The sequence below is a fragment of the Polypterus senegalus genome, chromosome 1 (genome assembly GCF_016835505.1).
Source record: "Polypterus senegalus isolate Bchr_013 chromosome 1, ASM1683550v1, whole genome shotgun sequence".
NCBI classification, from domain to species: Eukaryota; Metazoa; Chordata; class Cladistia; order Polypteriformes; family Polypteridae; genus Polypterus; species Polypterus senegalus.
This window is the reverse complement of record NC_053154.1, coordinates 100,789,866-100,802,049: the sequence shown is the minus strand read 5'-3', so window position 1 is coordinate 100,802,049 and position 12,184 is coordinate 100,789,866. Positions and strand designations below refer to the sequence as shown.

Genomic DNA, 12,184 nt, shown 5'->3' with positions numbered 1-12,184 from the left:
ATGCTAAGATTTGTACTGGGTGTGATAAGGATGGACAGGATTAGAAATGAGTACATTAGAGGGTCAGCTCAAGTTGGACGGTTGGGAGACAAAGTCAGAGAGGTGAGATTGCATTGGTGTGGACATGTGCAGAGATGCTGGATATATTGGGAGAAGGATGCTAAGGATAGAGCTGCCAGGGAAGAGGAAAAGAGGAAGGCCTAAGCGAAGGTTTATGGATGTGGTGAGAGAGGACAGGCAGGTGATGGGTGTAACAGAACAAGATGCAGAGGACAGAAAAATATGGAAGAATATGATCCGCAGTGGAAACCCCTAACAGGAGCAGCTGAAAGAAGAAGATGGGTAGCCCACGATTTTATTTTTAGACACATATGACAAATAACCTCATAGCACAAGAATTTCTTTTTTACTTTTTAGTGCATTTTTGAATAAAATCATGTCACTTAAAAATCTTGTTTTTTTTAAATACATTTTTTTGGCCACCCTAATGTCACACAGTTCTCTGCACATTACAAAAACCTTGACTTGGTTGGGAAAATGATTTAACAGAAATGATATTAGTGATAGAGTGGAATCAAACCTATGATCTTAAAGTGAAACGTAACATTCGTTTATATTCATTTCATATTTCAGAAAGTCTAACAGGTGTGAAGTACTGGAAATGTGCATTTGTCTGTTGGAGAACTGAACCTTTAATTTTCCTTAGAAAAGCCCAAAATTTTATCCACTGATCCAATATTGCCAAATCTATGAAAAGAGCATTTTGCCAAATTTATAATATCACATTCACCGTAAAATGATCATAGCTATTTAAATATGTTATGGAGGAATGCTACACCATTATCTGTAGCTGAGACTCATACAAAATTGAAAGCACAAGCTGGAAACCAACTCTTAGTATTTAGAGTCTGTCTGGAAATCTATAAAAAATTGATTTGGCAAAAAAATTTAATGGCGATCAGGTAATTCACCAGTTCTTTCAATGCACCGACCACTACAATACAGGATAAGCCATATGCAGTATACTTAACCTGAGAAGACATTTATGCACTTTCCAAACAATATTGCTCCTTGGCTGAACTTACTCTGTCATGTTACACTGTATTCTTACCAGAATGTCACTGTGTTATATATGCTAGAAAGTTCAAGTATTCACACTTTTCCACCCATTTCTCCATTCACTTCTGCTATGAAACTCAGTATCCACTCCAACAATACACATACCCTTTTCTTATCCTTACCTTTGTCAATTCCACTACACGAGTATGCCCATGCCTCAGGCAGAAGATGCAAAAATACGTCTCCAAGAAGTCCACCAATTGCAAAACTAAGCAGTCTCTTAAGCTTCTGTGAGCCAGCTATCAATAGAAAGACATAAATGGTTACTTGTAGCTTTTATAAACACAGTTATTGCATTGGTCTCTTTGTCTGGTTAAATAAGTGTTTTACAAAGTTTTCAGAAATTCTGTTAACCCAACAGCATGAACAAACATGGATTCTATTGTGCTGCTACCTGAATTTTTAACAAAATGGACTTTCCTCTTTCACTCTATAAATGTATTCAACGATTTAAAAAGGCAATATTTTATTTTTGTAACAGTTTCTGCAACTCCAACAAACCATTCATTTAATGCTTTCAACACATATGATTTAATGATAATATGCCATCATTCACAGGGTAGGTGGTAGACATTGAGGGAGGAAGGGGTGGCTGAGGATCAGAACTCCAGCCTTCTTAAATCTTTACTCATTAACAAATGCTGCTTTTACTTTACCATGCACCAGTCACCAGTCTTCCTCAAACACTGGCCCGATCTTACCAATCCGTTATTCACTGTTCCGTTATGATTCACTAACACAATGTCTGACTTGTATCTCAGAATGGATGAATAGTAGTAACTTTCTCAAGTTAAATAAAGAGAAAACTGAAATCTTAGTGACTGGCAATAATGGATACAATGAGGCTATTAGAAATAAACTGGATACATTAGGATTAAAAGTCAAGATGGAGGTAAAAAGCTTAGGGGTAACTGTTGACTGTAATCTGAATTTTAAATCGCATATTAATCAAATCACTAGGACACCATTTTTTCACTTAAGAAATATAGCTAAAGTTAGACCTCTTATATCATTGAAAGATGCTGAGAAACTAGTTCACGCGTTTGTTTTCAGTCGACTAGATTACTATAACGCACTCCTCTCAGGACTACCCAAAAAAGACATAAATCGTTTGACAACGAGTGCAGAATGCAGCTGCTAGAATCCTAACTAGGAAAAGAAAATCTGAGCACATCTCTCCAGTTTTGATGTCACTACACTGGTTACCTGTGTCATTCAGGATTGACTTTAAAATACTGCTTATGGTTTATAAAGCCTTAAATAATCTCACCCCATCTTATATATCAGAATGTCTGACACCTTATATTCCAAATTGTAATCTTAGATCCTCAAATGAGTGTCTCCTTAGAATTCCAAGAAGAAAACTTAAAAGAAGTGGTGAGGTGGCCTTCTGCTACTATGCACCTAAAATCTGGAATAGCCTGCCAATAGGAATTTGCCAGGCTAATACAGTAGAGCACTTTAAAACACTGCTGAAAACACATTACTTTAACATGGCCTTCTCATAACTTCACTTTAACTTAATCCTGATACTGTACTCTGTATGTTCAATTCATCATAATAACTATTCATGGTGGCTCTAAAATCCGTACTGACCCCTACTCTCTCTTCTGTTTCTTTTTCCGGTTTCTTTGTGGTGGTGGCCTGTGCCACCACCACCTACTCAAAGCATCATGATGCTCCAACAATGATGGATGGATTAAAAGGCAGAAGTCTACGTGACCATTATTTTCAATTCCTTCCATGAGAAGCCTAAATCCAAAGAGGACTGTTTCATTTATGTTAGGCAGAATGCCCAGATTTTATTTTTTTCTAAAGCCGTCTGGAGTTTGTTTCTGGCCATTGGACCTTACTTATTCTATGTTAATTAATGTTGACTTATTTTATTTTCTTACTGTGTCTTTTATTTTTCTATTCTTTATTATGTAAAGCACTTTGAGCTACTGTTTGTATGAAAATGTGCTATATAAATAAATGTTGTTGTTGTTGTTATTACTTTTTTCACTTTAGAGAATTATTGGTGCACATTGCATCACATCACTCTTCATAGATGTCTCTCTGGTGCACTGTGCTATGCACCACTCAAAGCAACAATCTCCAGTGTGACGTTCTGATCACACTGAAGCAAAATAAACTCCTAATCGTGACACACTGCGCACCATGTAACTCTTCATACCTACTTACCTGGAGTGCTATGCCAAACAGCACATTTAAGCAATATTGGGCGTTCTACCATTAACCTTTTGAACGTGTCTCAATTCACACTGCAACACTCTCCTTTACACATTACATATGTTCCAAAAAGGTTACAGTTTCTGTTGTACAGTGGGAAAACAGCACACAAAAGTGGCCATGGACCACAAGTGACCTACATCATAAAGGACCTCATTGGTTTCTGGAAACAAAAATTCTGTGGTGGGATCACCTAATGAGTCTGCCAAATAACTTGCTAAAATTCAAGGCAGGCTGCCATTTGTTCAATAAGGCTGATCTGTAAAATGGTGTAAAAATCCTGCCCTCAGGTAAAATTCTTTCATCTTAGTCATTAAAATCTACAGTTATGCTGGTGGATGGAGGAGGTTGTTGTTTATTTCTCTTAATAGGATCTTTCTTATTCAGTTGCTCAGTTAAGCAGGAAGGTCTGATATATAAAGTGTCTGAATAGCAGTGCAATCTCATCATTTCATGTCTGATGTATTATTTCCATTACTGTTGATACGGTATGTGGTTGGTTTGAAAAATTAAGGATGCTAGAGTAATGTGTCAAAGTCCAAACTACAATGGAATTTCATGCAAAATTACTCAAAATTATTGAACAAGAAAAACATCTGCCAAATTTAGTCTTTATCGTCAAGGTTTTTGGGTTGTTTGCAAGAGTCAAATCATCACACTTTTCAGTGCAACTTAAATTTAGGGAAATATAGCCATTCAAAGTCATAATCCTACGCCCCCTCAACCAATAAGTTCAAACTTTGTTAGCTTAAATCTCCCTTATTGTTGTTCCAAAAAGTGCAATTTTAGTTCTATGGATTACTCATATGACCAAATCAGCATGCCAAGTTTCATTAAAATCTGTGATGATAAGGTCCAAAAGTGTGATGTTTTGACAAGGCACTGCCATTATGTTTATATTTCATGAAGAAAAAAGGATTTCAGGATTTAAAGCTGAAAAAGACTGCTTGATTTTGCTGTTTGAAGCAAATACTTCCAGATATTACAAACTGAAACCAATACTAGTGTAGCACTCAGAAAATTCTTGAGCACTTAAGCAGTTTTCAAAAACTGGTTTTCCTGCCATAACCCTTCAGTTTCTGTAACCAAAGAGTTGTGTGTGGATTGGTTTGTAAATAATTTTTGCCCATTGGTGAAACATTACTGTAAAACAACCTATTCTGAGGATAACGCTTTTTTATTGTTGGACAATGTGCCAGGTCATCCTCCAGATCTTGTATCATTAAAAAACCTGCTTAACTATTAAAGTAATATTCTACGATCCAATCAATGGATCAGGGAGTTATAGCAGCATTGAAAGCTTACTGCATTCAATGCATATTAAACGAATTAACAAAATTAGACAACAAAGAACAATGTTGATTAAAACTGTCTGGAGGAATTATACTATTAAAAACGCAAGTAAGAACAACAAAGATTCCTGCAGAGAAGTCAAACAGGAATGCTTAAATGGTGTTTGATGCAAAGAGAGGGCAGATGTAGCAGGAGAACAAAAAGTGAGATTTCTCAAGTTATTATATACTATTCAGAACTGACAGGCTATTAAGAAGCATGAAGATCTATTAAATTGTTTATTAGATTGTAAAATTTGGTTATACTCTATAAGCATACTAAATGCGCCTTGATGTCCTCTAGTAAATGCACATCAGCTGCATGTATACACTATTGGTCAAAAGTTTTTGAACACCTCAGTTTTTATGGAAATGCACACAGTTTAATGTCAATGTCTCATAAAATCAAGACCTAGAATAAATAAACAATGGCAAATAAAATAAATCAATTAATCCTTGTGTACAAAATTTTATTCAAATTTTTGATTCATCAAAGTAGCCACCTTTTGCTGACACAACAGCCAAACTGTGGTAACCCATTTGATTCAAAATGCCAGTCACTCTGTGCAAGTCACCAACTCCGCCTCCAGTAAAAGAACCCCAGACCATCACAATTCCTTGTTCATCTTTGACAGCTGGTGGCAGACACTAAGGAGCCATCATTTTCTCTAACTTGTTGGTGTATAAACACCCTGCGTGACGAACTGAAGATTTCAAATTTTGATTCGTTGATCCATAAGACTTTCTCTCAGTCGGCAGTAACCCACAACTGGTATTTCCAGGCTCTATTTTGCTCTTTAAGAAATGTCTTTCTTACTGCCACTTGCCCTGTCAAACTTGCAGCACAAAATCACAGTCTGTTCCAACTCTGCTTTAAGACAGACAGAGGGTTTGTAAGTAATCAACAGAGGTTGGGACACCTGAGCAAATTGTTTGCTTCAACTTCCAAGATTTAATTTACTTTAATTGCTAGACAACATCTGTAAGTTGTAACCTATTAGTTGTTCCCTAAAGAAGGCCCATTTGAAACATTCTGAAATTTCCTTTTACAGTTTTTACTGACCAAAACTTTACACTTAAACCTCTGGTAGTTTACCACTTACCTTTTCACTATTTTAGGTCATTCACTGAACTTCAACGGATTAAAATTGAAGAGAAACTGGAAAAACGGAGGTGTTCTAAAACTTTGGACTATTTATTTAAACTATTTATTTATCCCAACTTAATACCAACAAGACCATATACAGCCAGGTGCAGACCATACTCAAGCATACACACTTGTACAGAAGGAGCAATATGATAACTAGAAAGTTAAACGGATAGGCAATTATTGCTACCAGTAAATGAAACATGAGGCTGAACTGTAAATGCAGCCATGAATGATATCCTCTTCTTCTATTCTACTTTGGTTTCACTCTGCATTCCAATAGAACATCTGCAGTTATCTCAGAAATGTGTTATTAGATTCCATTCAGGTAATATTAAAAGATGGAATTTAAAGAAGTTCCATGTTACTACACAGCTGGTCTGATTTGGTTGTAATCTATGGCAATGATGAAGAATGACATACTACTTACTTCTCTCCAAAGATAAGCTAGTCCATCTGTACTGAAACATATTACTCATGGACAAACACTGTTTTCGGGAAATTATTTCCCAGAATATTTTTAAAGCCAGTGTATCTAATCTTAAAGGGCTAGAAATATTTTGTAATGACTGAAGCCGGTGATCAATCGAAAGGTGAGATGACAAGAATTCAAGAGGTAGGCAGATAACAAAACAAAATAAGTGGCAACTCACCTTCTGTTTTCAGGGTAGCCCCAGCTTCAATGGGGATAACTAGCAGGGGAAACACACCACTGAGACCCACTATTGCTGATCCCATAAGAGAGCAGATCCAGATCTCTACTCTTTCCCAAACAAACAGGTCAGTAAGCGCTCTGAAGCTCAAGACTTCCTCTGTACTCCACCAGCGGGAGCTGGCAGCAGCTGGCAGCATCGTGGAGTGGGACATCCTCTTGGCACTGGATCTGTGACTAGCAGTGGGCCAGAATGTCAATAGGAAGATAAAGGAACTGAGGAGCAACACTAGGTAAAAAGATGACTTCTGTTCTCTCATTCTGTCCTTTCAAGCCTCGTGGATTCTGACAAGAACCAGAAAGCTACAAAAAAATCAAAGGGCAAGAGTTAAGACTGCTAAGGAACATCAATAACCAAACACTGCTTACAGATTAAATCATAAGCCAATCATGGCATGCCAGCTAGCAAACACTGGCAATAGTGCATCTGCATTAAAGTTACAAAAGGAAAATATACACAGGAGGACTATATCAAGTAAGTAAATACAACAGGTACTGTATCTACTTCCATTACATGGGTCTCACTAACTACAACCATAAACTATTATGTCTGATCGTGACGCATTAAATTTCCCAACATGATGCATAATATCAACTCCCTTCCCTCAACATCCCCATAACCAGTAATGAAACCTGCAACAGTTTTATGCCCAGGTAATGCAGGAATCCAAGCAGAAGTCAGGGTGAAGCAAGCCATGACTTGAAAGTCAGCTCTGTCTCACCATAAAAATGCATCGCCTCTAGGTCTGCAGCTTCAGAGAAAAGCCGCACATGGCCCTGGTGAATGTGCTTTCCACCCGCATTGTACATCTATACAAGGCTGATCAGTGTAATCAGAAAACAAAGCAGTAAGCAGAAAACATAGTCCTGTCTAGAATGCTTGTAAGGAAATCTTTCCAAGCTAATCTTATAATGTACTTCTTCATAAGAATCCACTTTCAAACTTTGTTTATTCAAATCAACTTAACTAAATGGTGCGACTCAAACCACTTACATCTTAACACCAGCAAAACCAAGGAACTGGTGGTGGATTTTAGGAGTCCCAGGCCCCTCTTGGGATTAATAAAGTATTTATCTATCTATTTTTTTTTTCTTCTCTTCCTTTGCAAATGAATGAGGCATATCATGTTTTCAGGTCTCTTGTTCATGTGAGGTTTAGCACTTCAACATAAACAAAAAGAAAATTAGCACAAACCCACATTCCACTGTAAAATCTACTGATATTTCCAGAAAACTAAACCATAATACTATTTATCATCAAAAAAATTCTTCACGTGTCTAAATATTCCATAACAGCCATTTGGAAAATATGAACTAATGGCACAAATGCAGCAGCTTGGAGGCTCAATAAAATCTTTGAAAAAATGAGTCACACATTAACAACTATGACTATGAACACATTATTCTCCATGCTTAAAAAACAATTATTTTGTTTAAATTAAGCAAACAGAATACTGAGGGGATTGTTTAATGTTGTATACTAAAAATTATTTGTCCAGCAAATGATATTCACTTCTTAATAAAGAATAAATTTAGCAGTAAAATATTGCAGGTCAATGTATAAGATATCTATTGGCGCAAACTTATTCACAATCAATAAGCTTCTGGTATTTTACGGTGCTGTTAATAGCGCTAAATTTCATTTGAATTGAGTATTTTCTGTTTTAATTGGATGACTACAGACTCACATTCTAAACCTTCACACACACACCCCACTCCAAAAGAGGTCAAATTGTATACAGAGGGTGTCTAAACCGACTAATCCATGAGATGCTAAAAACTCTGACTGGGTCACAATGATTTCCCAACATATACACGTATGGTCGATTTAGGGGCAGTTCCAGCAGCAGATGATGTGGACCGTACTGCACATTTACTATATAAAAAGCTGACAATTAACTGACATTGCTTAATGAAAGATTTTATCTGTTCAGTTAGTTCAAGCAAGTGCATTCATATTTGAGTCCAAGCAACTTTCAGATTTAGTGCATAAGTAAGTATCTATAAAACCAAAAAAACTGATGACAACAGCCAATTCCATACTAGCAAGAGCAAGAAATTGAACATTTTCAATTAATCAACTTTTTTGTGAATTTTCAACATGCCAGTCAGCTACTTCATGGCGCAGTTTATACTTTGTGAAGATGTATTTTCTTGTCAAATGGCATATGTAACAACATGGTGAACTAAAGGATTTCTGCAAAAATGCTTTTCTTGTTTAAGAAATTGATTATTGATTACTATGATCTGTTAACAGCCATCAGCGGTCAAGTTATATCATACAACTGTACTTTATCACACATACACATAATACGTAGAGTGGGTGTGGTGAAGCAGTGGTATCCAGAATCCTAAACCTGAATGATGTACCTTCTCAATGCATTTGTGGAGTCTGAATGTTCTCTTTGTGAATGTGCGAGGTTTTTTTTTCCCCCTTAGGCACTCCAGTTTTTCTCCCAGATCCCCAAAAATATTGAATAATTGGCGATGCTAAACTATCCCAATGTGAATGTGGGTTCCACTGGACCCTGGAGTGGACTATATCTCATTCAGAGTTGCTGCTGTTACTATCTCTGGCCACTCTGTCACCCTAAATTACATGAAGTAGGTTGCAGAATGTTATTTTATACATGTATGCAAAATGAAATGTCATTTCTTAATTAGTCTATTATTGAGATATCATCTCCAAAAAGAAAAAAAGACACTAAATCCTTCGCCCCAAAAACAAAATCAGTATAATGCCAGTTCCAAACAAAGAAGAAATCAGCGAGCTGCACAGTAGTACAAAAAAAAAATCACTTAATGATAAAATTGGATTCAAGTCAGGAATAAACTCTAGTTCAACAATTTGCACATTGAGACAAATACAAACGCTCCCATAATGCATGTTCAGTGTTTAGTTAATGTAGCTGCCCATCTCTGAAGTATGTGTGAGCAAAATTGAATATTCAGAGAAAATCCACATGAATACAGTGGGGGGAAAAAGTTAAACCCAAAACATTTAAAGACCAGGCAAGTAATGAAATGAAATGGAATGAAAATGAAAAAAAGAAGTCAGCAGAACAGAGGGCTTAAAACATCAGCACTCCTGCTTCTCAAAAATGAGAACAGAAAGGAATACAGCAACTCCCTTAGAGAAGAACTTAGGGGGACAGTAAAAGAAAAATAATTTAATTAGCCCCATAAAAAAAATCAGAGAACAGCTGTCCAAATATAAATCAAAAAATTTAAAAAATAAGGATAGGGTGGTATGCAATATATGTGTGTGTAAATGCACTGTAAGCGAATATCCAAGCATATTATACAAAAAGCCTACACTGAATAATCTAAAATATGAACCGAGTTATTTCCTTAGCTGCTTTAAGGGTACACACATTTGAAGGTGTAATTAGGCTGTGTGCTTTTTAATGTGAACAGAAATCGATTTCTGACTTTCGTAGTCTTTAATGATGTTTAAATGGACTCGCATGGTATGTTTGCAAAATAAATTATTTTAAGAATCTGTTTGACAAGGCTTCCCATGTAGAGACAACACCTAGCAAAAGAATTAAGGGGGAGGCAACCATAGCCTTTGCAGGTACAAACATGATGCATTTGGTGACTTACGGTAGCATCCACACACAGAAATCACTGGCTAGGAACCACTTGTCCTCACTGGAAGCATTGATGATCTGGTTTAATTCAGGTGGACAGCCAGCCTCTGTAGGATGCTTATCTAACTTTTAGAAACATGATAGTATTACTGATGCATGCAAAGCCCCATAAGAAACAAATATGCAGTACATGATGTTGTGTCATTAGCTCAGAAACTGTATACTTCTAGATAACTGATGAAAATACAGGAGTTTTGAAATTATTAACAATGTTTAGTGACCAGTGTTTCTGCCTCACAACTTCAAAAACTTTGTACTGTAAGTATTTCTGGCTCAGTAATTGTGTGGCGCCTGCATGGATTTTTTTCATAGTACTCTGGCTTCCATCAACATCTCAAAGATATACATGTAACATAACGGATTACTTTAAGTTGGCCAGCAGCGAGTAAGGGTGTTTCCTGTGATGGACTACAGCCTGGCTGCTGCTTTGCATCTAATGCTGCCAGAGTTGCTCTGCCTCCGGACAAACGTGGAGCAGAAAAAAATGGTTCAAGATCTGTGCCCGTTGACATTACTTAAATGTCTGCCTCAAATCAACAAAATTCAGCAAACTGGAATGTCTATTTTCCATCCCAAACAAAGCCACATTACATCAACTTTTCCATAACACACATTACAACAGGAATGTATGCCCACCTGAGGTTTAGTTAAATGCGACAGGAAAAATAAAAAAAATACAGGACCGAAAAATGTCAAACACTTGCAGAAAATGTTCCCTAATTAGTCCGGGGTACAACGACCTTAAAGAAGATCAATCGGAAGGAGAAGGACCAGAGAAGATCATCGTCGAGGCAAACCAATCAAACAACCGCACAGCGGGACTTAAAATAGAAAGGAGCTATTTTCATCCTGCAGACGACTACAAATACATTGGAAATTGAAACTAATTTCTAGAGATTTATCATCTTGTTATGATCGAGTACTTCAATGTTTCTCATATTTGCTACCAATATTTCGTGTCTTACTGCACACTGAGCTCTTTGACGTTTCACTACACTCGCCACAAAAGTTACATCGAAACTATGGAAAAAAGTTATACAAGCAACCACCGACAACTAGCAGACAAGACAGCCAAAGCACCAAACAGCTCTTGCCCCAAAGTTTCCTTTGCATTTTATCCTCACAGAAAAGAAACCGCTACCCTGGCCTCACTGAAAGTACACACCACCGACCTCCTTTCATAGTCATCCACCGCCCACCGTGCATGGTCCCTGGGCAGTATCCCACTTCAAGCGGGGTCCCGCACTACTTCATATTAATAGTACAGAATAGAGCTACAACCTGATCGGAGTTATAAATCCTGTTCCGGCAACGGACTACCTCTCACGGAAAGTTGTTGCAAGAAGAAAAAAGACGTTACCCTGCCTCGATCTGCCCCTTCCATCCAGCCTCACGCAGCCACGTCGCCGGCACACTCCAGGAACGCATGATGCTTCGGAACCGCGCTCCTCCCCGAACTACATTCCGGAGTGGAGCGCTGCGTGGCATACGGTGTCACGTACAGCACGACCGTGCCACGCTTCCGCCCACGAGTTAGCGGTCTGCTCAAGGTCCTGCCGCCGGTAATGTTTCGAACTGAGCCTGAAACGGAGACGCAACATCTCAATAGGCGAACAGAACACACTCCGTGCAATTCTAGTTGAATTTTTGAGTGCAAATCTTCTTTATTTAGATGGTGAGCCACAAGTTAATAAGGAGGCTTGGATTCGACTAGAAATCATCAGGGATCGAGTCCTCATATTAGTGTGTTTAGGCACCTCTTAACGAAGACAATATTTTTATTTGCATTTCTTTAGCAGCATTAAAAAAAACGCAGTTTATAGGGAGATATTATAGTCATTGGGGAGTTTAATTACCCAAATATAAAGCGGGCTAAAGAATAGGATTTTTTAGATGTAGATGTGACTGTTTTTTTAACATAGTATATTAAAGCACCTGCGGTGGGTTGGCACCCTGCCCGGGATTGGTTCCTGCCTTGTGCCCTGTGTTG

The 12,184-nt window shown here is 37.6% G+C and overlaps 1 protein-coding gene across 2 annotated transcripts in view; it reads right to left on the bottom strand.

Annotated features, from left to right (window-relative positions):
• The window catches only part of slc39a13 (solute carrier family 39 member 13), a 49,190-nt gene extending 37,507 nt beyond the window's left edge, over positions 1–11,683 (bottom strand). The window contains exons 1-3 of one of the 2 annotated variants that reach the window (XM_039754178.1): positions 11,555–11,683; positions 6,483–6,844; positions 1,242–1,358 (exon numbers count right to left, since the gene is read on the bottom strand). In XM_039754178.1, the coding sequence (XP_039610112.1) occupies positions 1,242–1,358; positions 6,483–6,801 (436 nt within the window). In that variant the 5' untranslated portion in view covers positions 6,802–6,844; positions 11,555–11,683. Of the gene's footprint in view, positions 1–1,241; positions 1,359–6,482; positions 6,845–11,475 lie in introns of both variants that reach the window. The other variant, XM_039754182.1, reaches the window with a different exon arrangement.
• Positions 11,684–12,184: the final 501 nt, after the last annotated feature.